This window comes from Dendropsophus ebraccatus, chromosome 5, assembly GCF_027789765.1.
Source record: "Dendropsophus ebraccatus isolate aDenEbr1 chromosome 5, aDenEbr1.pat, whole genome shotgun sequence".
Taxonomy (NCBI): domain Eukaryota; kingdom Metazoa; phylum Chordata; class Amphibia; order Anura; family Hylidae; genus Dendropsophus; species Dendropsophus ebraccatus.
In genome coordinates, this window is record NC_091458.1 from 92,658,249 (window position 1) to 92,682,397 (window position 24,149).

The 24,149-nt window shown below is 43.7% G+C and overlaps 2 protein-coding genes across 2 annotated transcripts; one reads left to right on the forward strand and one right to left on the reverse strand.

The window, feature by feature from the left end:
- Positions 1 to 1,509: 1,509 nt before the first annotated feature.
- Positions 1,510 to 4,336, reverse strand: ZIC2 (Zic family member 2). Its single transcript, XM_069972357.1, has 4 exons — positions 4,026 to 4,336; positions 3,099 to 3,950; positions 1,974 to 2,137; positions 1,510 to 1,806 (listed from the first exon to the last, which is right to left on the reverse strand). Exons 1-4 carry the CDS (start codon positions 4,228 to 4,230, stop codon positions 1,597 to 1,599), a joined length of 1,431 nt encoding a protein of 476 aa, XP_069828458.1. The 5' UTR covers positions 4,231 to 4,336; the 3' UTR covers positions 1,510 to 1,596.
- An 8,010-nt stretch (positions 4,337 to 12,346) lies between these two features.
- ZIC5 (Zic family member 5) lies at positions 12,347 to 18,344 on the forward strand. The gene is made up of 2 exons (XM_069972358.1): positions 12,347 to 13,478; positions 17,908 to 18,344. Exons 1-2 carry the CDS (start codon positions 12,347 to 12,349, stop codon positions 18,342 to 18,344), a joined length of 1,569 nt encoding a protein of 522 aa, XP_069828459.1.
- The last annotated feature ends 5,805 nt before the right edge of the window (positions 18,345 to 24,149 follow it).

The following is a 24,149-nucleotide window of genomic DNA, read 5'->3' on the forward strand; positions in this document are numbered from 1 at the left end:
CCAGTCTGAGCTATGACACAGGTTCCGCAGCAATCCAAGGGTTGTGGGTGTCCAATCCACAGTCTGTGCTCAGCCCCTCATTATATATCATCTGTAATGGCAAATAAAGAACAAGAGAACCTATCCAGAGTGTGTGCAAAGGAAGAAATCCTTGTTCACCTGGCTGTGCAATTCTGTGTCATTTCTCTGTTATCCACATCTGTAATCTAGGTGTATTGTCATTCTGTTATGTATCTTGTATTTCACCTGATACACTGCGAGCAAATGCCAGCAGCACCCCGACATTTATCAGACCCCCGAATCTATCGCCTCCATTATAGCCGCCTATCATTACACCAGTCCACTAGACTCCTATGGCTGCAGCTTGTAGTACAAGCAGGGCGATGCTGTTGGATAGAGATATATATATATATATATATATATATATATATATATATATATATATATATATATATATACACACACACATATACATACACACACACACATATATATTTATAAATTATTCTCTTTTCCACAATTTTTGCACGATATTATATTCTTATATTCGATTGCTCCGTAGGATTATAATAAGTCTGTATACTCTACTAGCTGCCCGTTTCCCAGATAAACACGTTTTTATATACATTATAGTATAACATAACTACTGCATTTGCTTATTCTATACATATAGACATTTTATTACAAGATCTCTCTATATAATTATTTATTGCCCCCTCCTCCCTGCAATCATTATTACTGAGATTAGAAGTCAGACAATTGCTTTATGCAGTTTCAACACAATTTATTATAGGTCTGTATGCATTAATCTCAAAACAGGGCACAGAAATGATGAAACCACTTTAAATAAGAAAAAAAAAAATCTGAAAACAATTTCCGCTGACAATTGTACATATTTATAGTGAAGAAGCATTCTTTATAAATAGTGTTCTCTGTAGCAAGTTAATAGCATAATTTAATTACAAGTGGATAAATATGGCGGGGGCTATGTACAGGGGGATGCAGACTGCACCACCTTCTGTCCCCACCGTCCTTCATACAGGAAGCAACGAAAGGGACGTGAAAAAGTACGAACAACATCATCATCACGCGTGACAGAAAGGGACATTCACGAGCCTGTGTCTGGCGGAGCCTGAAGAAACTGAGTGAAGACTTTGGCACGGAGTTTTATTATTTCCCAGCCCAGTTGCATGGAAATTTACAATCAGGTTTCCTTTAGAAAAGGACACAATACCAAGAGCACAATACAAAAGGAAATAAAATAGAATAAAATCAACTCTTCCTTCACCTTACGTTACTGGAGGAGTCAAGAGAAAGTCCAGCACTTGTCCTGCAGCCGGATAAAACGTCTGTACAACCGGATAGAACGTCCGTCCCCTGGGCAGGGGGAGTCAGCTATGTACATAGGGGGTCTCTACAGAGTAAAATCACTTGTCTCTTTGGGGGGAATAAATAGATTCTGTAGCTTCTCTCTTCATGCTTCATTCTCAAGACTGTGCAGCATTTCATCCTTCCATCAGGAGTCCAAACACAGCAGGCGACCAGCTGGTGGGTAGGGGGCCCTACATAGTCTCTGGGGGTCTCCGGCAGTGCCTCCTACACGTACCACTCGTTGAAGTTTGATGAGAGGGGTCCTCCAGCCCCGCTGGTTACACTGTGCACTCCAGACACCGCTGCTGTGGCCGGAGACAGATTGGTACTTTGTGTCTCAGTGTTGGGGGACACCAGCCCTGGGGGGGTGGAGGACTCATAGCCGGAGCTGGCGGCTGGCGACGACTCCGACCCTTGAGGAGAAGACTCGTGCACCTTAAAAAAAAAAATTATAATCAGTTTTTTTTACATTAAATATGCAATAGATGATAACAGTCTTTTGGACAATAGATAACCCCATTGGTGTACATCCCCTACACTAGCAGCACAAGCATATCGAATATTACTAGTTATGGCAGCCGATGTCCTGTTTAGGCCCTTACCTTCATGTGTTTCCTTAAGGAGCTGGGATGAGTGTAGGACTTGTCGCACATCTTGCACAGATAGGGTTTGTCTGAGGTGTGGACGTGCATGTGTTTCTTTCTGTCGCTACTGTTGGCAAATCTCCTGTCGCAGCCTTCAAATTCACACTGGAAAGGCTTCTCTCCTGGAAGGGGGGGGGGGGGGAATATATATAAAAAACAATATTATAGATGAGACTCGATAACGAATTGTAATATTCCCTCACATCTCCATTGACATCATTTCATTCAGCTGTAAAGGTGATCTGAAGCTAGAGACCCTCCCAGTAGTTTGGAAATAGATGCTAATTGTGGCTTCATTTGCAAAGTACTCAGGAGGAGATTGTTCTGCTGATGTTCCCAGGTGGGGTAAACAAGCAGCTTGGAAACGGGGAAACACATTCAAATGCATCCATTTGATTTTCACAGCCTCCCCCTTCCCCCCCAATCACTGCATATCCAAATGTTATGCTGCTTGGAGCAATTTAGAGGTGTGATCTCTCAAATATCCTCTATTTGGAGGGAATCCACTTAGCATTAAATTCCATTAGCACCTAAATTGTTTATAAGCGACATCTGCTCGGATACAAGAGTTTAATGTCGACTTTGTGTGGAAGCAATGGCCTCCATGCTAAACCCTGCTAAATCTCGTCTCACACCTGGCAGCAATCCTCACACATCCGGCTAATATCTCCTCTTTTCCTAATCGCAAATATTTACAAACACGGGAAATCATATTGGGCCACCCCTTTAAAAGGAACAGAAATACAGCAAATAATAATAATGCTGGAAACACGGATACAAATTAATTCGAAAATAAAATAATAATAATAATAATAATAATAATAATAATAATAAATAATAAAACTTGTCAAGTATTTTAATTGAAGAGTCGTTGGTAATAATAAATAAATCAATAAATTTATATTTGTTAAGTGCTATTTGTTACTACTAAATATTGCACGTATTTATACTGCGGAAATGCCGCCCGTGCTATAATAATAATCTATATTGAAGCCGCATATAAACATTTTATGCCTTCATCTCCCCCGGTATAACGGATCCCGCGCCCGACCATCCGCTACAACGTTATAGGTGTGTACCTACCTGTATGAGTTCTTTTGTGGATTTTTAGGTTCTCGGAGCGGGCAAAGACCTTGCCACATCCCGGGAAGGGGCACGGGAAGGGCTTCTCTCCGGTGTGCACCCTGATGTGGTTGACCAGCTTGTACTTGGCTTTGAATGGCTTGCCCTCCCTGGCGCACTCCTCCCAGAAGCAGATGTGGTTGCTCTGCTCGGGCCCCCCCACATGCTCCACAGACACATGGGTGACCAGCTCGTGCATGGTGCTGAACGTCTTATTGCAGCTTTTCTTGGGGTTACTCAGCTGCTCGGGGTCTATCCACTTGCAGATGAGCTCCTGCTTGATGCATTGCTGCCTCATGTACCTGAAGAAGGCCCCGGGGTGGTGGTGATGATGATGATGGTGATGAGCTGCCATGTTCATCCCCATATTCATCGGGCCGTACTGGTTGTGGAGCTGGGCGGCCGTGTAGGGGTCTCCTCTCGGGCTGGACACCTGTCGGTATTGCTCTGTCCTGCCGAACACCTCTCCGGGCAGCCCGAGCCGCATCTGGCCGCCAAGTGCGTTCTGGGAGGCTGCAGCGTGCTGCTCATGGATGCCGGGGAAAAGCAGGTGGCCCTGGGGGTGCTCCCCGTGAGAGAGCTGGTGATGATGAGGGTGGTGGTGAAGGCTACCTGCAGGGGGGCCAAACAAGCCATGCTGCCCCCCTGCTGCAGCCGTAGCCCCCTCTGCAAAGCCGCGTCCCCGGAATAAGAAGTCCCGCGGGCTGTTAAACGCTGCGCCCGTGTAGGCTGCGTGCGGGGCGAGTGCGGATGCGGGGTATCCAGCCTGGGAGGTGAAAGCCGAGCTCTGCCCCGGGGGGGACAGGTCGTGGGCTCCGCTTCCTCCGGCGCCCCCCGCAGAGCCCGAGCCTCCTCCGTTGCCGCCACCGCCGCTGCTTCCTCCGGAGCCTCCGCTGGGGTTGAGCTTGAATGCGCCCATGTGCGCCGGCTCCACGAAGCTGTTCTGCGCCAGACTCAGCTCCCGCTCCTGCATCTCCGCAGCCGCAGCCGCCGCCGCTGCCACCGCGGCGTGATGGTGATGATGGTGGTGGTGGTGCCGCGCAAAGGTGCCCACACCCAGGCCCGGGAACTGGGGGCCGGCGTCCAGCAGCATCTCTCCTGGCTAGAGGGGGTCCTGTGATAGTGTGACCGGGGGCAGAAGTAGTCACCAGTAGCCGAGCAGTCAGACAGTCTCTGTATCCCGAGTAGTCAGTGCGCCTCCCGCATCATGAGAGTCCTCCTCCAAACTGAGCTCTCCGCAATGTGCTCAGCCCCTGCATGCAGCTCTCCCTCCTCCTCCTCCTTCCTGCTCTCCGCTCACAGTCGGGGAACCGAGCTCAGAATCCCCCCCAGATGAAGGCTCGGGCGGCAGATGCTCCTCTCTCTCGTCTTCTTCTTTCTTTAAGTTGTAGCTCAGGGTGGAGGGAGGAGGGGGAGTGAGGGGAGGAGGAAGCTCGGCAAGGGGGAGGAGGTGGTGGCGGAGTACAACACAAACAAGCAGAAGAGACGAGTGATCTCAGAGCGGCGGCGGCGGCACATGGCGGGCGGACAGTGCCGGACTCATTGTCCGCAGAGCACGTCGCTTCCTCCTTCCCGGGGCTTCTGTCCGCTCGGTGGACGTGGTCAGTGCGCGCTGCTTTATGTTTTGTTTTGCGTGTATTTTCCCCGTCACCCTCCTCTCCCGTGTGCGCTACTCTGTGACTGGCTGCAGTGTCCGCCCCCTATAACAGCTGCCCGGCCGGGCTCTGTCAGCGCGCCCATTGGCTGCCGAGACTGGAGACAGGTTGGAGCACTCCCCAGTCCTCCTGCCAATCAGAGAGCTGCTGCCCCTGCACCGCGGCGGTCTATGGGGGGCTCTGCCGGGAGCTGACCGCTAGTCCGGCACACTCGCTGACTTTATAGCTCTGACCTCTTTGTCTGGGGATTATAAGGTGAAGGCTCAGGAAATAGGAACTCACTTCTGTCTATTCCCCTCACTTATCTCTGCCCCCCCCCCCCCATGTTACCAGCAGCTCCCAGTGTCAGATCGATATACGGATTCCTGATAGGATATTGGTCAGAGCCACCACCGACACCTCTGGTCTCTACTTTATAGAGGTTTTTAGATAGTTCCATGACCTTTTACTATACTATGTGTGTAACATATTGTGCTTGTTATAATGCCATCTACACTACAATATACCCTGCCTACAAATACATCTACACAGGTAAAGCCCGCACATATGCCTGGTATGATAGGAAGGAATTCTATATAGTTTGTATAATACATGTATCCATCTGTGGTTACTAGTGGCTGTGCCTATAGAGACACAAAGATTTTCCTCTTCAAAAGTGTTATTTATTGTATGGACATATACATGTATTTAAATATGAAAATACACCTGTATCTATCTATCTATCTATCTATCTATCTATCTATCTATCTATCTATCTATCTATCTATCTCCTATCTATCTATCTCCTTCCTATCTATCTATCTATCTATCTATCTATCTATCTATCTAGAATATTCATGTCATGTATGTGTGTATATGGTTAAATTGTAGTTTTTCTCTCTCTCTCCAGTATCTATCATATCTAATGTATAATGTAATGTATAATCTATACTGTATCTATTCATGGTATGTGTACATCTGTACATATCTTCTATCTGTATAGTGCGCGTATATATATATATATATATATATATATATATATATATATATATATATATTTATTTATATATAATCTATTTGTATGATCCTATGCCCTGTTTCCTTCCCAATAAATTGATACCTGCATCTCTCTCTCTCCAGTATCTATCATATCTAATATATACTGTATCTATTCATGGTATGTGTACATCTGTACATACAAGAATATTAATATCTTCTAACTATATAGTGTGTGTGTGCGTGTATGTGTATATATATATATATATATATATATATATATATATATATATATATATATATATATATTTGTATGATCCTAAGCCCAGTTTCCTTCCCAATACACTGATACCTGCATCTCTCTATCTCTCTAGTTCCTTGCAGGATGGAGGTGCCTGGGTATAGTATGTATAGTAGTATATCTGTATTGGTATGTCTGGCAGTGGTGAGGAATGGTTTATACAGAATAATACAAGCCGCACCCCCAGGTCTCCTTGCAGAATACAGGGGCACAATGAGGACTGGCAGCTCTGGTTTGTAATAAGGTTTCTGTTGCTGACGTAAGATAATCTTTTCGATGTACAAATAAACATGGGGGGATTGAACCATCAGTGATGGACACCACCTGCCCGCCACCTCATGTGAGTGAAGAGGCTGTCAATGAGGGGGTGAAGTCTAGACCCCCACAAAATGCAGGCTGACAGGAGCATGGTCCTGTGGTCACGCCTGCAGTAGTACACTATACAGTAATACCCATTGGGCAGTGTGTGAGGATAGCCTGTCCTGCTCCCCTCAGTACCCGGGCACCCAGCCCATGTGCCCCCCACCAAGCAGACTCCTGGTAATGAGGCGCTGGTGCGGCTTCCTCTGGCAGTGCCAGGCGCTCTTCACACCATCCATGGCAAAACCTGCTCACTCCTTTGTGCACCTTCCAAATAACAATTGTGAAAGCCCCAGCCCATGAATGTATCCTGCCATAGGCTTCATGTCAGTGTGCTGCTCACTGCTATACGTGCTGGGCATGCCAAGGGATGGTAAGAAGACTGGATAGTACTCTGGCAGTGCCAGGGCTAGTGCTTACCTTCCAGGGTGCCCCTGTCTGCCAGCTTTCCCACGTCACCCGCTGCATGGTGTAGTGGGAGCAGCTCCAGGAGGCTGGGGAGGGAAGGTTTGGGGGGATTCCCTAATTGCCCAGGGACCCCGCCATTCTGGAGGGCGGCAGTGCTGCTCTCTCTGCAGGAAACACAGGAGCTGAGCCAAGTACAAAGTCACTGCTGCCGTCCCTCCAGAGCAGGGCTTTCTTCTCCTCATCCACAACCCCCCTAACCCCCATGTCACAGGGGGAGAAGGGAAGAGAACCGAGGCGGCCATCATTTGGACTGCGAAGGCCAAGGACTTAAGCTGCTTTATGTAAAGAAAAGAGCCGACCCTTCCCTCCACATAGCAGCTCTGTACACTCAGCTTTCCCAAGTAACACCACAACTGCAGGTCGCCATTGGGTTCATGGTAAAAGACGGCGTCATTTTTGTTTTCTGTCACCATTGTAGAATCTACTAGTATAGAGAAACTCTTCTGTTTGCTGCACGTGTATCTCTGGGGAAGGTCCATCGTCTGATAGTAGTAGTAGTTGTTGTTGTTGTTGTATTAGTAGTAGTAGTTGTTGTTTTTGTTGTAGTGCAAGTAGTTGTAGTTGTTGTTGTACTTGTAGTGCCAGCAGCAGTAATAGTAGTTGTTTTTTTTTGTAGCGCAAGTAATAGTAGTAGTTGTTGTTGTAGTTGTAGTGCCAGCAGTAGTAGTAGTTGTTGTTGTAGTGCCAGTAGTAGTTGTTTTTGTAGAAGTTTTTGTTGTTGTTGTAGTGCTAGTAGTAGTAGTAATAGTAATAGTAGTAGTAGTTGTTGTTGTTTTTGTAGTGCTAGTAGTAGTTGTTGTAGTGCTAGTAGTAGTAGTAATAGTAGTAGTAGTTGTTGTTGTTTTTGTAGTGCTAGTAGTAGTTGTTGTTGTAGTTCTAGTAGTAGTAGTTGTTGTGCCAGTAGTAGTAGTAGTAGTAGTAGTTGTTGTTGTTGTTGTGGTATTAGTAGTGCTAGTAGTAGTAGTTGTATTAGTAGTGCTAGTAGTAGTAGTAGTAGTTGTTTTTGTAGTAGTAGTAGTAGTAGTAGTAGTAGTAGTAGTAGCAGCAGCAGCAGCAGCAGCAGCAGAAGCTGGCTCTTTAACATAAAGCCAGTTATCCTGTTTATATTTCTCCGGGAAGGTTGTACTCACTGTATATGCGATTGTATTGCACGCTCATATCATCGCCACCTTCTGAAACCTCTACCAGGAATGGGATTTATTATAAAGAAACTTCCCATATGGAATATATTGCAGCCTGGAGATGAGAAGCCGAGCAGGCCGCAGCGTTGTCTGTGTCACAGGACCCCAGGACCCCAGCCTGCTCATCCCCTGGATATTAGGTTACACTGCTCCCTTCATTGTGCTGACCTTAGGGCACTCCTTGGGTACTCGACCTCTGACCTCTGGGAGACCACATATGATGAAGAAGAGAACCAGACTAATATGAAAGAAGGAACTCGTGAAAGTCTCGGCCAAAATTGTAATGTAGAGACTGGAAGGACATGAAGTAACCCGGGCTGCGCTGCTCTCACACAGGAAAAGGCGCAGGGCCTGTCACCTGCTGCTGCTTTATGTCACTACTGTCGCATTATAACCTCCTCTCACACCAGAGATTTATTATTGTCATCATTAATATACATTTCCTTTCCTCCTGGAGATACATACAAAACCACAAGGACAGTATTGTCATTTATATTTGATGGCATATATAAGCAGATGTGTGTAGTGTCTGTTACATAAGTGCAAAGCTCTAGATTCAGATAGTAGCACATAGGATGGATAGATGGACAGACAGACAGACAGACTTGCCTTTGGTGCAGGAGAAGGCGGCTGGCTCCAGTACCCAGGACTTCCAAATGAGTTTCAGGGGTTAGAGGGACAATTTATTCTGTCATTCATAAATAACAGGACATATGTTCTCCATATTGTTGCTTCACGTAAACCCGTCAACGTGTCACTGTCTGATACATCTTTACAGCTTCCTTAAAGCGAGGATAGGCCTGACAGCGACTCCGGGTATCTGTACCGAATAATGGGAGAATGATGATACATAACATAGCACAGTCCTATGTACATGAGAATAGGGAGATCCCTGCTGCAGGTACATTATATAGTGGGATCATCTCATTCCTTGCCATCATGTTGTTGTTGTTTCTTTTCCTTCTCTCCACCACGATTTCAGGGTTATTTGTTTTCTCACTTAAGCTGATAATTACATTTATTATTGTAAGAATTGTGTCACTATATACTATTGTGTATACTAGTGTATTCGTGACTGCTATACCGTAGTGACATGTTGTTTCTGTGTAGTAATAAAGACCCCAGGCGATACAAGGGTGACGTCTTTATTTTCTGGCAGCATCCAGTATATATATATATATATATATATATATATATATATATATATATAGGCATCTGAAATCTGAAGCATTACTATAGACAAGGATTGCTGACACCTTTATTTGGTGGTTATTGATAAAATGTAGGAAAAAAACTAATTGCAGAAGTCATGCCAAGACTCCAGCTCTAGCCACACACATAATACTGTATACTATATACTGAGAACTTTAGTGTAACATACATATCCAGACTCCACACATCCTCTGCACTCTGGTTTGCTTTAAAGAAAGTTTACTGTAATTTGTAAAAAATAAAATAAATTAGAGAATAATGTAAATGTAAAGGTGTTCTGTATTTTGCACTATAAAATGTAGCAATCTTTTATCTCAGATTTGTCACCGGATTATTTTACAGAGATGTAAGATTTCACGTTGTATCCCTCTAGAAACAGAAGCTGATCACATTTATTGGAATGAAGACATATAAATCGATGACAGATCACCGACATGCTGAGTTTACAAGAGGTGTACAACAAGGCGGGAGCCAGAGCCGGCGCTCAACCTGATTCAATCATTTAGTTTTACAAGTTTTCCTTTATAAATGAAGCCATTAAATTCCCTGTAATTGAATAAAAGTAGAAGAAAGAAGAAAGACCGTAAAGAGAAATGCTGTGCAAGTGCACCGGAGCTCAGGGACTAATAATAATAATAATAATAATAATAATAATAATATAAAATGATGGAATAAATAATTATGTATCAGTACATATAGAATTACCTACACTATGTCATGTAAGGAAAGAGATGGTTCGGTTTTATTTGCTTCCTAAAGTTATGAAGTTTAAGAAATAATTCGCCATTTTTGTGTCATATTGCAAGTTTGTGAGATACTTTGGTTCTTTATATCATCTAGAAACTGTTTAGCTAAATCTACATATTTTCTGGCACACAAACCAATATTTTTCTATATGAATTGATGGGGCAATTGTGTAATGAATAGCCGGAGATTACTGTGTGCTGCATCCTCCTGTCTAGCTCATGTTCTTGTCATGCCTTCAGTATTAGTATAGATCGCCAGACTATGTTACTACTGATGCTGCGGGAAATGTCTACAGATCGGTGGATAATCTCACCTGATACTCTATAGAACACCACCTCGGTTATGTACACGGTGCATGCACTGCCTACACCTGCTAGATACGTGTACAGCCACCGATCGCCTCGTATGACCCCCGAGACTGCAGGCAGCTACTTCACAGTACTAAATCAGTAGATAAAAAGTAGATAGATAGATAGATAGATAGATAGATAGATAGATAGGAGATAGATAGATAGATAGATAGATAGATAGATAGATAGATAGACAGACAGTAGACAGAAAGATAGATAGATACTAGATAGATAGATAGATAGATAGATAGATAGATAGATAGATAGGAGACAGATAGATAATAGATAGATAGACAGACAGTAGACAGACAGATAGATAGAAGATAGATAGATAGATAGATAAGAAATAGATAAATAGATAAATAGATAATAAATAAATAGATAGATAATAAATAAATAAATAAATAGATAATATATAGATACATAGATTGATAGATGATAACTAGATAGATAGATCGATAGATAATAGATAGATAGATAATAGATAGATTGATAGATAATATATAGATTGATATATAGATAGATAAAAGATAGATGCAGATGTCAGTGTGTTGGGAAGATAACAGTGCTAGGCATAGGAAGTACAGGTTTTATATGCATACTGTATGTGAGTGACAGGGTGGCACTGTATGTGAGTGACTGGGTGGCACTGTATGTGAGTGACTGGGTGGCACTGTATGTGAGTGACTGGGTGGCACTGTATGTGACTGGGTGGCAATGTATGTGAGTGACTGGGTGGCACTGTATGTGACTGGGTGGCACTGTATGTGAGTGACTGGGTGGCACTGTATGTGAGTGACTGTGTGGCACTGTATGTGAGTGACTGTGTGGCACTGTATGTGAGTGACTGTGTGGCACTGTATGTGAGTGACTGTGTGGCACTGTATGTGAGTGACTGGGTGGCACTGTATGTGAGTGACTGGGTGGCACTGAATGTGAGTGACTGGGTGGCACTGTATGTGAGTGACTGGGTGGCACTGTATGTGACTGGGTGGCACTGTATGTGAGTGACTGGGTGGCACTGTATGTGAGTGACTGGGTGGCACTGTATGTGAGTGACTGGGTGGCACTGTATGTGACTGGGTGGCACTGTATGTGAGTGACTGGGTGGCACTGTATGTGAGTGACTGGGTGGCACTGTATGTGACTGGGTGGCACTGTATGTGAGTGACTGGGTGGCACTGTATGTGAGTGACTGGGTGGCACTGTATGTGACTGGGTGGCACTGTATGTGAGTGACTGGGTGGCACTGTATGTGAGTGACTGGGTGGCACTGTATGTGAGTGACTGGGTGGCACTGTATGTGAGTGACTGGCTGGCACTGTATGTGAGTGACTGGGTGGCACTGTATGTGAGTGACTGGGTGGCACTGTATGTGAGTGACTGGGTGGCACTGTATGTGACTGGGTGGCACTGTATGTGAGTGACTGGGTGGCACTGTCTTGGCATCGCGCAGGTTTTCTACCAGCCAGCCACTTCTAGAAGGTGTGTGGAGAATATCCGCCTGTGGTGTCCAGGGACAATCAGAGTAAGGACCATTACTCTCCCCTGAGTCCTACATGTGGCCGGTGGCATAGTACTAGTGCTGTCCCTGTCAGCATGCCCCGGCTGCCCGTTGTCCGGTCCCTGGCCCGGTTCCCGGTGTTGCACCGCCGCTGCCAGCCTCCGGGGCTCAGCAAAAACTTTCTCCAAGTAGAAGTTTGAGAAGTGGAATGCAGGCTGAGAGCATGGGGGCGGATCCCCGCTGAGCGGCGGCCTGACAGCCAGCCAATCACATGGCCGGGCCTCCTGCCAATCCTGGCAACCCGTCCAATCCCGGCTGTGCCATCGCTAAACTCTATGCCCCCACTGTGCGCCGCCAATGCTGCGCTTTCTGCCAATCGCTGGAGGACAGAGTAGGGAAAGCAATAGGCAGAGTTGGGAGGCAGACAAAAGAAGTTACAGAACGCTTAATCTGCCCATGTTTGTGAAGGATGGTAGAGGGGGAAAAATAAGCCCAGTGAGTGTGGATGGACGTGACTGGGTAGTGATGATGGAGCCCCCTTTGAGCAAGAGGAGTCAGACTCTGAGGTTAGCGGATTTGGCAGCGGCTCAAGCCCATCCTCATCAGACTATGACAGGCTTCCCGGGGTTGGGGAGTCATCAAGCTCACTCCCACCCTGCCCACATCCACCCTGGGGAGTTGGGGAGTGACCCTGGAGTTGCCCTGACTCCATTCGGACCTGAGCACATGGCCCAGGCGAGTGCTCGGAAACTTAGTCCCTCACAACCTATGCCAGCTCATCCGGAAGCGCAGACTGCAGCCGCCTTCGCCTCGCCGGCTCCGGTCAGCTACCCCGTGGCTCACTCCCACACTGGCTACACTAGCAGCAGGGACTTTCTCCTCAGGAGGGAGCTGTCCAGCTCGGCCATGTTAGGAGAGCAGCACCCGGCCACCGGCTCCCCCCACCACCCCCACAGCATGTTCATCTCCTCCACTGGGACCTATGGACACTCGGAAGGGGCCAGCCACCCTCTCTTCCCCGGCATCCACCACGAGCAGGCAGCCCCAGGAGTCCACCACCACCACCACCACCACCACCCTCTCAATGGGCAGATGCGCCTTGGCTTGGCCGGAGAACTCTATGGCAGAGCCGAGCCCTTCCGCCCCGAGCACTATGCTGCTGCCTCCTCCATCCACGGCTACAACTCTATGAACTTAAATGTCAACCTGGCGGCTGCTGCTGCCGCCCACCCAGCCGCTGCAGGGGCGTTCTTGAGGTACATGAGGCAGCCCATCAAACAGGAGCTCATCTGCAAGTGGATCGATCCAGAGCAGACCGCCAAAAAAACCTGCTCGAAAACTTTCAGCACCATGCACGAGCTGGTGAACCACGTCACGGTGGAGCATGTGGGGGGACCCGAGCAGAGCAACCACGTCTGCTTCTGGGAGGACTGTCCCCGGGAGGGCAAGCCATTCAAAGCCAAGTACAAGCTGGTCAACCACATCAGGGTGCACACCGGAGAGAAGCCCTTCCCGTGCCCCTTCCCGGGATGTGGCAAGGTCTTTGCCCGCTCCGAGAACTTGAAAATCCACAAAAGAACTCATACAGGTGGGTAGTAGCCTCCTGACTGCTGTGTTTCTGCACACGTCCCCAGCCATGTGACTGGTCATGAATAAGTGATAGTGTCAGCTCTCTCTGCTCCCACTCCTCCGAGGGCTGCTATGGCTCTCATCCCTCTACCACTGCCCAGGGGCTCAGGGAGACCCCGTGTGGACGGTCAGTGAGGAGGGAAACAGAAGCACCAGCAGCCAACTCCTCCTGACCTGTACAGGACCACCACAGGGACCAACCCTGACCAGACCTAGGCTACCCACACCCTCTGCAGGCTGGCACCAGCCACGTGCATCTACACCTCTAGCTTTACTAGTCTGCACCCTAACGGGTTAAAGACATGTATCTCCAACATCTTAACCTTATTTAGGATTCCAAAACAAAAGCAAATATTACAGGATGAGGTGGAGCTTGTAAATAGTCAATATGCACATTGGAAATCAATACATGAGGGAGAGGTTTATAGGCTAAACAAGGCGCTCCATCTGAATAGAGACCAATGCCTGCTCATTGCTGGGAAGTAGTATTCTGCTGAGGAAGCTTCTCGTGTCCTCAGGAACTCTGGCACAACGTGTGCTCACTAGGTGCAAGTGCAGCCACTGCCCCCAGGCTCACACTCTACAGGGCTCTGCAGTCACAGGGGCTGAACTTCTTATTTTTATTAGATGTAATAGATGACATTAATTCTGTTTAATACTCTTTACATAAATAAATACCATTACATAATAATAATAATAATAATAATAATAATAATAATAATAATAATAATAATATCGTTGATGATAATAATAATAATAATAACAATAACAACAACAACCAATAACTGCTGTGTATTATCTTTTGAGGCCTCACCTAACACATTTAACCACACTACATTTTAGGCCCTGCTTCTCATACATTCAGTGTAGCTGTGTTGGTTTTCCAGAGCCAACCCATTTTGATGACACAGCAGACATGACTTCCCTTGAAAAGTAGGATGTAGGGAATCTAAACAGAGAGGCCTTGCCAAAATACAAAATGGATGTACTAGTAATACTTACTCCCCCCACACAGACACCTAACAACACTGCAGGAACTGTAATGATATCATTTGGGGGCTTAGAACATAATGGGGACTTGTAACTCTTTAATTTTATTATTATTATTATTATTATTATTATTATTATTATTATTGTTGTTATTTCCTCATCGAACTACATAAAATTACTTACATACCCAAATGCATTTCATTCTAATGTCTTCTTGCTGTAAAACGTTGTTTTTGAAAACAGTACAAATAAATAAATAAATAAATAAATGTGATTATAACTTTGGAGCTACCTAGGTGAGGTGTGAAATGTATGGCTGTTAGCAGGTAATCCAGTGATTTTGCTTGGAAAGAAATCTACTGTATAGCTAAAATAAATGGGTAGTACAGTGACAGCTTCCTGGGTTATGTAGCTGGAGATCCTCCTTGTTTGGTTTTGGTTAGGGATACATTAAAGGATCTTGCTTTCCTTTCTTGAAGGTGTTTATGTTATATATGCTGGGCACAATAGAGTGATATTTAGTTGAGGAAAGAAGATATGTCATAGTTAATGTTTATAATATATTTGTGAATGAAATAATAAAAGTCTTACCTCAATAGTTTAGGAGAGACAAGAAGGGAAGAGCTACAGCTAATGGTGTTACTAAAAAGAATTAGGAATTAACTATAATATAATGTGGTTAAACTGGGAGACTGTTATGTGTACTGAGCCAATTCACAGGCCTAGCAATGGTGTACTATAATCTTTCCAGGAAGCAGAAGTGAATACATGACATATATTTAGAGCTGAGATCTAGGTATTGAATAAAGGAATATTATCCGACTTGCTAAGGATATCTCTTGTGAAGGAGTGCCACCCAGATGTGAACACCTGCTACAGATCCACATATTTAGTAAATGATCATAGTTATAGAGAACATCTTCAAGTAGCTTTGGACTGACCCAGTCCTGCACCTAATAGTAGAGTATAGCAATAGAGGTGGAACATAGATTTTCAGTGTGCATATAATGCAGTCATGTGTACTGCAAAAGAAAGAGAAAGGAGTAGAAGAGCACTCTGACACTTGTTTGATGCATTGAATACATTTGGGAGTTCTGCTGAAAAAGGCCGTAAAGTAATATGTTTTTATTAAACTAGGGGTGATGGTAACACTCTGTCCTGATGGAGTATTTATAGAGTATATATAAGATAGGGACATTAGTGATGAGTATATATAAGATAGGGACATTAGTGATGAGTATATATAAGATAGGGACATGTTAGTGATGAGTATATATAAGATAGGGACATTAGTGCTGAGTATATATAAAATAGGGACATGTTAGTGATGAGTATATATAAGATAGGGACATGTTAGTGATGAGTATATATAAGATCGGGACATAAGTGATGAGTATATATAAGATAGGGACATTAGTAATGAGTATATATAAGATAGGGGCATGTTAGTGATGAGTATATATAAGATAGGGACATGTTAGTGATGAGTATATATAAGATAGGGACATGTTAGTGATGAGTATATATAAGATAGGGACATGTTAGTGATGAGTATATATAAGATAGGGACATGTTAGTGATGAGTATATATAAGATAGGGACATGTTAGTGATGAGTACATATAAGATAGGGACATTTTAGTAATGAGTATATATAAGATAGGGACATATTAGTGATGAGTGTATATAAGATAGGGACATGTAGTATATATAAGATAGGGACATGTTAGTGATGAGTATATATAAGATAGGGACATGTAGTATATATAAGATAGGGACATGTTAGTGATGAGTATATATAAGATAGGGACATGTTAGTGATGAGGTGTCTTCCTTATACACAAGGAACTTGTTTTAATGGAAAGCTACAGTACATGATCTATTAAATGTCGAATAAGTTTGGTGGATTTAGAGCTGCATAGATCCATAGATGAGTAGATCCATAGATAGTGGGGGACAATGAATAGATTAGCAGGTCAGGTTTGATGATCTGTCAGCCTTGATCTATTTCTCTTGTCCTCTGTGGAGTCCTAAGGACAGATATGGCAGAACTTTCTGGAGATAATTGATGTCTTCTTGGTAGGTTTCCTGGCTTGGAGATAGGGAGGCAATTGTCAGAGCTGTATATGCGTGAGTAGGATCACGGAGGATATATTAGTGGTAAAGGTGATGACATGTTAATGGCAGACATGACGATCTGCCAGCCGCAGAAATGATGAGGTGCTATAGACATAACTGGGAGAGATCCTTGCTGAAGCTGTGGGAGTATTGGTGGCATTTAGGAGACAATGCTGCAATTTATAGGTTAAACCTACTATATATACTATACACAATATAGGTACTATATTCATTGTGCAGGAATACTGAAGAGACAGGCAAATCAGAAGAATTCTCTGACCATCAACAACTTCAGGTTCTTCCTCACTGATATGAGTGGCTTGGTGTACTACTACTATTACTACTATTACTACTACTACTACCCCTATTAGTACAGTATGAGAAGCCATAGGATGGCACAGGGGGTGCTGGAGCAGTGATTGGCATAAGAATGGGGTGTAGTGACAGAGCTATGGTAGGGAATGGAGCTAGCACAGTTCAGGTGGGATTGAAAACATGTGAGTGTGGTGTCTATATGGGGAATGTGATGAAAAGTGACGTGTAGGGGGCAGCCAGAGCTCACAATAACATTACATGGAGGAGGAAAGTCAGTGCAGGCCAAGTAACTGAATAGCTGTGTTTTTCTGCAAGGAAGCCTACTATATCTCTGGGGTTAGGCATCCAGGCGGGATGTTCTGCCTTTGGCGCCAGTCATCTGTCAAACACTCATGGAGTACACGATGGAGGATCTAATAAAATAATCCCTTCCATGTGTCTGTCCTATCCGAGCTGACAGATTACACAGCCCTATCCCATGTGGGCACAAAGAGGCGACAATCCACGGATCTGGGGATCTGCTTGTTGTTCCCTAGCTGGAGGAGTGAAGCTGCATGGGTGTCTATGGAGCTGGATGTGCAGAGTAATTACATGCCACTCTATTAGGCCTGTCACTGGCAATGAGATCCGATCTAATCCAGTGTGTAGATGGGCGATTGCATGACACGCCAGAAGCCCGGGCCCTGCCACCCAGACGAGGAGCCCGGGGCGGCTCTTCACTGTTTAGCAATGCGGAAAGCTATTACATAGATTTGCTATAGATTTCTCGCCTCGGGTGAGCAGATCGAGCACTTGTACAAGTCTCCTGTGTCTTCTCGTGGTCTTGTTACACTTTGCACACACTGATGCTTTACACTGTAGGCTTTATGGCTGACACACATGTAGCAGGCATCTAGCTGTGGCAGATCACTGAATGGACAGCCTTGTGCTTTAATCTGTTCCCTCTTATTCTTTCCCTTTCTACAGGGGAGAAACCCTTTAAGTGCGAGTTTGATGGCTGCGACAGGAAGTTTGCGAACAGCAGTGACAGGAAGAAGCACTCTCATGTGCACACCAGCGACAAGCCATATTACTGTAAAGTGAGAGGCTGCGACAAGTCGTACACCCATCCCAGCTCCCTGAGAAAGCACATGAAGATCCACTGCAAGTCCCCACCAGGCTCCCCCTCTGCTCTGGGCTACTCTGCTGTACCCACCCAAATAGATGACTCCCTGTCACCTACTCAGGACCAAGTCAGGGGGCGCACTGCCAACTTGTCCCCTCAGGTCACCAACCTCAATGAGTGGTATGTGTGCCAGGCCAGTGGGGCCCCCAATAACCTGCACAGCCCTTCCAGCAATGCAGAGTCCACAGACTCGGAAGAAGAGGACACTTACAGGAACTCTGAGAGGACTATTCGGTAGGACCGTCACCTGAGAGCTGCCTGTTCCAGTCCTGACACATGGACCCTGCTATTTGGGGGCTTTCAGTATTTATTTGATAGAAGACCATAAGGTCCTCATACACTTGAAAACGGTACTATGCTAAAGTGGCATCGTGCACACACTGGATGTGTTTCTGGGATACATGCCCGGCCATTCCAGGAAGGATAAACACTTTCTCGTTCACTGCCAATGCATTCTGCTAGCAGGCTGGATTTGTGTACTACTGCCTCATGTGCCTCTCCCAGTCCATTCACACAGGAGGCTTCTCTCTGATTGTAACCCAAGTCCTGCTGGATAACACCGTGCACCCCAGAGTCCCCCCAGCACTATGAGCAGCATCACCAGAGCAGTAGTGAACTTACCCCCCCCTATACAGATCCTTTTCTTGATATACAGTGATACTCTAGATAGACCCCTTTGTTTTTACAAACAACGACCAGTAAGAACCACTTTTATATACTGACTTGAAAAAGATTTCTTTTTGTTTTTAATTTTGCTAAGTTATTTATTATTGTAAAAAAAAAAAAAAGGTACCGGTACCGACCCACTGGCAGCTTCACCCACTGGCAGCTTCACCCACTGGCAGCTTCTTGTGTAGACATGATGAATTATTAGTGACGAATCTGATCTGGTGTACATGTAATGTAGTGATCAACATCAGATATAAAAGCCCTCAAATCCAAGAGTGTTACCACGGTCTCCAAAAAGAATTGGCAGAAAATTACACAGGGACAAAATGTATTTCACCTTATTTCATAAGGCTCTTATCTGTGGTTACACCTCGTATAGACTATAATTACAAGATGTAATGAAAGGGATATATATATATATATATATATATATATATATATATATATATATATATATATATATTCATATATAAATATTTATATATATTCATTACAATTTCCACTCATATCAGTATTTTACAGTAAAATACACAATTTACATTGGACGTAGACGTCAATATGATGTGTTTGGTTGTACTGGATATTCGGCAATATACTGAACCGCAGCCGACCATGTGAAAACAAAGAAACAACAACCCCCCCCCCTCTCCTTTTATTTATTAGCTAGCAATATAATTGCCCTTTCTCTATACGAAATAATGATCATGACTATCCAGATGTTCTCAGGTGAAATACAACAGGAAAGCAGCACAACCCTGATTCTGAGCATGAAAGGTACAACAGGCTGCAGCTTGTCAGTTTGCCGTGAGCCCATGAATCTCAAGGCTCGATGGTACTAAAGACTACTAATCCCCCCTCAGAGACCAGTAGACTGCCCCCCCTCTCGGGTTCTTGTGTGTGCCGTGGTTGCTTGTGTCTTGTCGTGTTGATAAAGTGGATGTGAATACTGTGATTTTGTAATAGTTAAATTAATTTATTTTCAATCTGGACTTTGTTATTATTCTGGAAGGGCACTCATACACCAAAGACTTCTAGGACTTGCTGACTTTATGGTAAAATATTGGTGTTTGGACAAGCAATGAAGGTGAGCAAAGAATCTATGACACATAGACAAATAAATATATATATATCTATATCTATATTTTGCATTTTACTTGAATCGGTGTGGTGTGACAGGTAGCCCTCCTGCATGTGTCCTGTGCAGTGTGATACTATCTCAGTGCTTTCTATCGTTCTGTACTAGTGCAGTGCTACTGTCACCTGTCTGTGTGTGATGTTCACTGGCGTCTCCTCCAAAGAGAGCAGCTATTTACACGTCCTCACGGTGTTCATTCCATTTTTAATACCACTTCAATAAACAAAGTCAAACAAGCAATCAATAGTCTGAGTTGTATTATTAAGGAAAAAATAAATAAATAAATAAAAAATAAAAAAATAAATTAAATATACATATATACACACACACACACACACACACACACACACATATATATATATATATATATATATATATATATATATATATACACACACACACACATATATATATATATATATATATATATATATATATATATATATATATATATATATATATATTTATATAAGATGCAAGTAATTGGAAGGCTAATAACGCTGAAGGAAAGCTACAGCCACAATGTGACTCAGCACTTGCAGACATAAGCATGCTAATCCTGCAGATGAATAGACTTTATGTAATGTGAACTACAACACAACATTTCCAGCTCCACCTCAGCCTTGTAGTGTTATTTATGGCAGCACTTAAAGTGAGTTCTCCAAATGTCAATAGCAGCTTGATGAGAAGGTTAGTATGTGGCTCTGTCAGTTGTACTAGAGGTGCTAAAGGTGAACGACATGGGTTTTCTGGCAGATTGGCTGCAGCCAAACAGAAGAGACCAAAGAGGACTTGTAAATGGAGCCTGTAATCAATGGAGAAACTTATAGCTCTCTAATGAAGTTTCCTGTGAAAGGGAGGGCAGCACAAAGCCACCCAGACATGAATCATCCATGGGAAATATAAAGGATAAAAGATAAGTGACAATGACTGCAGCTTGTATAGAGAAGAGAAAACAAGTTTCCCTTTTCTGCTTGTGGCCCCTGTTGTTGTGTGTCCAGCCCATAGAGCCCCTAGTGACCACTGCATGTCAGGCCCCACTTCAAAGTCATTGAGTCCAGAGCGGAAGGCTTGGCGCTTGGACAATCTTCATGGTGTGTTAGGATTTCTATGGCAATTGGCAAGCAATACGTTCCTATCTGACTACCTCCCAAAGAAAGCCACTTACTGACACTAAGCTGCTCCTCATCAAAGACTTCATCTCTGCAGACTGCATTTCCATATGCTAAACTATAGAGGAGGACACATTACACATAGCCCCAGTAGTTGTCCACACTTATTTATTTCCACCAGTAGTAGTAGTAGTAGTAGTAGTAATAGTAGTAGTAGTAGTAGTAGTAGTAGTAGTAGTAGTAGTAGTGGTAGTGGTGGTGGTAGTAGTAGTAGTAATAATAATAGTAATAGTAGTACTAGTAGTAGTAGTAATAATAATAATAATAGTAGTGGTGGTAGTAGTAATAATAATAGTGGTAGTAGTAGTAGTAATAATAATAATAATAATAATAACAATAACAATAACAACAACAACAGCAGCCAGGGATAAGTAATAGGTTGTTGATCTCTCTAGAGAAACCCATCCCCGAGCAGTATTCTGCAGTATTCTTTCACTATCATGAGTAGTATTGTTAAACACAATTGGAGACATTTATCAACCATGGTGTAAAGTGAAAGTGGCTCAGTTGCCCCTAGCAACCAATCAGATTCCACCTTTCATTCCTCACAGACTCTTTGGAAAATGAAAGGTGGAATCTGATTGGTACTTTACACCATGTTTGATAAATCTCCCCTATACACACAATGCAGTATTCTAAGGTTCCATGGAGCACCCCAGCACCCAGTGCGCCTGCGCGGTTCTTCTACTTTGACAAATTCTCTCCTAGTCCCCGCACAATACACAGACACAGCCGGCTACACGAGTGTGAAATCAGGCAGGAAAAGCTCCAAAGGCCGGTGTGTATGCGGCTATGGTCCATCAGTATGAAGCCTTCCTATTGCTATGGCAATGGGCTCAGCACAGGCAGGCTGTATTCGCGATTCGAGACACTCTATTAAGATACAGTCGCCTTGACCTTTGCTTTCATGCCGTATTAGTGCAGTCAATTTCCCCTCCCTCAGAAGGGCTGCTATTTGTGGCCGTGCTGCCATGGTCTGTGGGCCCGGACGCCCTCCTGGCCAGCTGGCCCCTTCTCTCTCGCTCCCCGTCCCACCTCTGCGCTGGGCTCTTTGCAGAACGATTGTCCCTTTGTTTATTTAATACAAGTACCGGGTGAATGGTGAAAAATAAACACCATGAAAAATAAGCAAACAGATGAATGCTGCGGGTGCACAGAGCGCACTTAATAAAAGTGAGAGGCCGGCAGCGCTGAATGAGGAAGCTTCTCAAGTGGAACTTATTACAGCACGAATACTTGCTGGTTGCCCTAACGACGCCGCTCAATTGAAATCTCTCTCCTTTGTCAGCGATTTGTTCTCCTTTGCTGGGATGGCCGCAGAAATGAGTGACATGACTGCCTTACCATGCAGCCTGCAAATCAGTCACTTCCCAGCTCAGACTTGCAGACGCCTCTGTCCTCAGTACAAAAAGAAGTCAGGGAGAACCCATCCAGCTCTCCTCAGCCTTCTTCTGCATTGGTCATAAAAGAGAAGCCAGGCTCCTAGCCCAATCTCTGACCTTTCTGTTATTGTCCGGCAAGGACCAGGCTTGCCATATATCTGAACAGATTTATAGTCACCCAATAAATCAAACTTTTTTTTCTGGAACTTATTAACCAAATACAATTTACAGTGAACAAAGCAGTTCAAGCACCATATAGACTGGCCAATGCATGTCACAGATAGATCAATAAAGTAGGATTCCAAGGGTTTGAATTAGTGCCAGTGACATTATAGGTACAGCAATCACTGAACAAATCATTGCCCTATAGGACTCTATAGTGCTACTTCTTCTAGAACATGTCACAGCTCTTTAGCCCACAACAGATGCCTATGTGGTTTGACCACAGTCTAGGAAGTTATGTGGCTTTGTCCTCCAGAAGTTACAATACATGTGAATATACAGTGTGTTTAGACTGTATCACAACATGTGGGTATACCTCTGTAATATCATCTGTAATGAGAACAGATTACATATCATCAGTATGTGATCAGTATGGACTCAGTATTGCAGAGGTATTTCTGTATAGTAAATACTGATGTGTTGTCTTCTCCACAGAAAATTAAATGACACCTTGAAAAAAACCAAAAAAACACACAAAATAAATAAAAATATTGATGAGATACAGATGCAATACCAATCAAAACACAGATACATCTGTACTTTAATCTCTCTTTATATACTTCAGCGGGCACAATCCATTCACAAAACAGATGAAAGTAGCACAGGCTGCTTTTAAAATGACACATTTTATATTTGAGTAGCCCCACAGATTAACATTAGCTCCATATTACAATCCACAAAAAAAACAGATGTATTATGGACACAAAATATCCTTTGTGCTACATGTAACTATGTTAATAGAAGACAATATCTATGTTGATAAAGAGCAGCTTTGGTGCAAAATAAGGGACATTGTCAGGACTGATGTCAAAATAATGATCATGTCAATTATTTTCGGACCTCTTTTGCAAACAGCGGATGTTATTTATAGGTTGTTCACACAGAGTTTTTCTTTTTTTTCACCATCCTTTCACAGTTTTTACTATTAATTTCAATGGACTTTTCAATTAAAGAAACATCCAAAGGCTAATTAGTAAACCTACACTAAAATATTATACCAAGAGCCGCTGCACTGACGGGTGGCCAAACACAGCAATGATGTCCGTCATTTTAAACTCAAAATGATGAACGTCATTTTAAACAGAGAGGAGAAACCGTTGAGTGAACATAGTCCAAAAATAATTGTCATGATCATTATTTTGATGTCTGTAGAGACAGCGGCCATCATTTTATACACTGTGGGCATTGGACATCCGTCATTCCATTCCAATTACATCGCTTCAATTATGGACGTCTTTTTAAATTGAAAAGGCGGTCGCCTTTTCTCTTTTTTTATGACGTTGTGTGACTATAGCCATACTGTCCTCCAGAAATTGTTGTGTTTTATGCTACACATTTCTAGGTGTCTTTACCTGTGGACAGAAATCTAACACATTCTACCTGCATAGATGTTTTTGGTAATTTTATTTTTTTATTTAAATTTATTTAGAAAGAAACTGTTAAAAATTATTATTAGGTTTTAA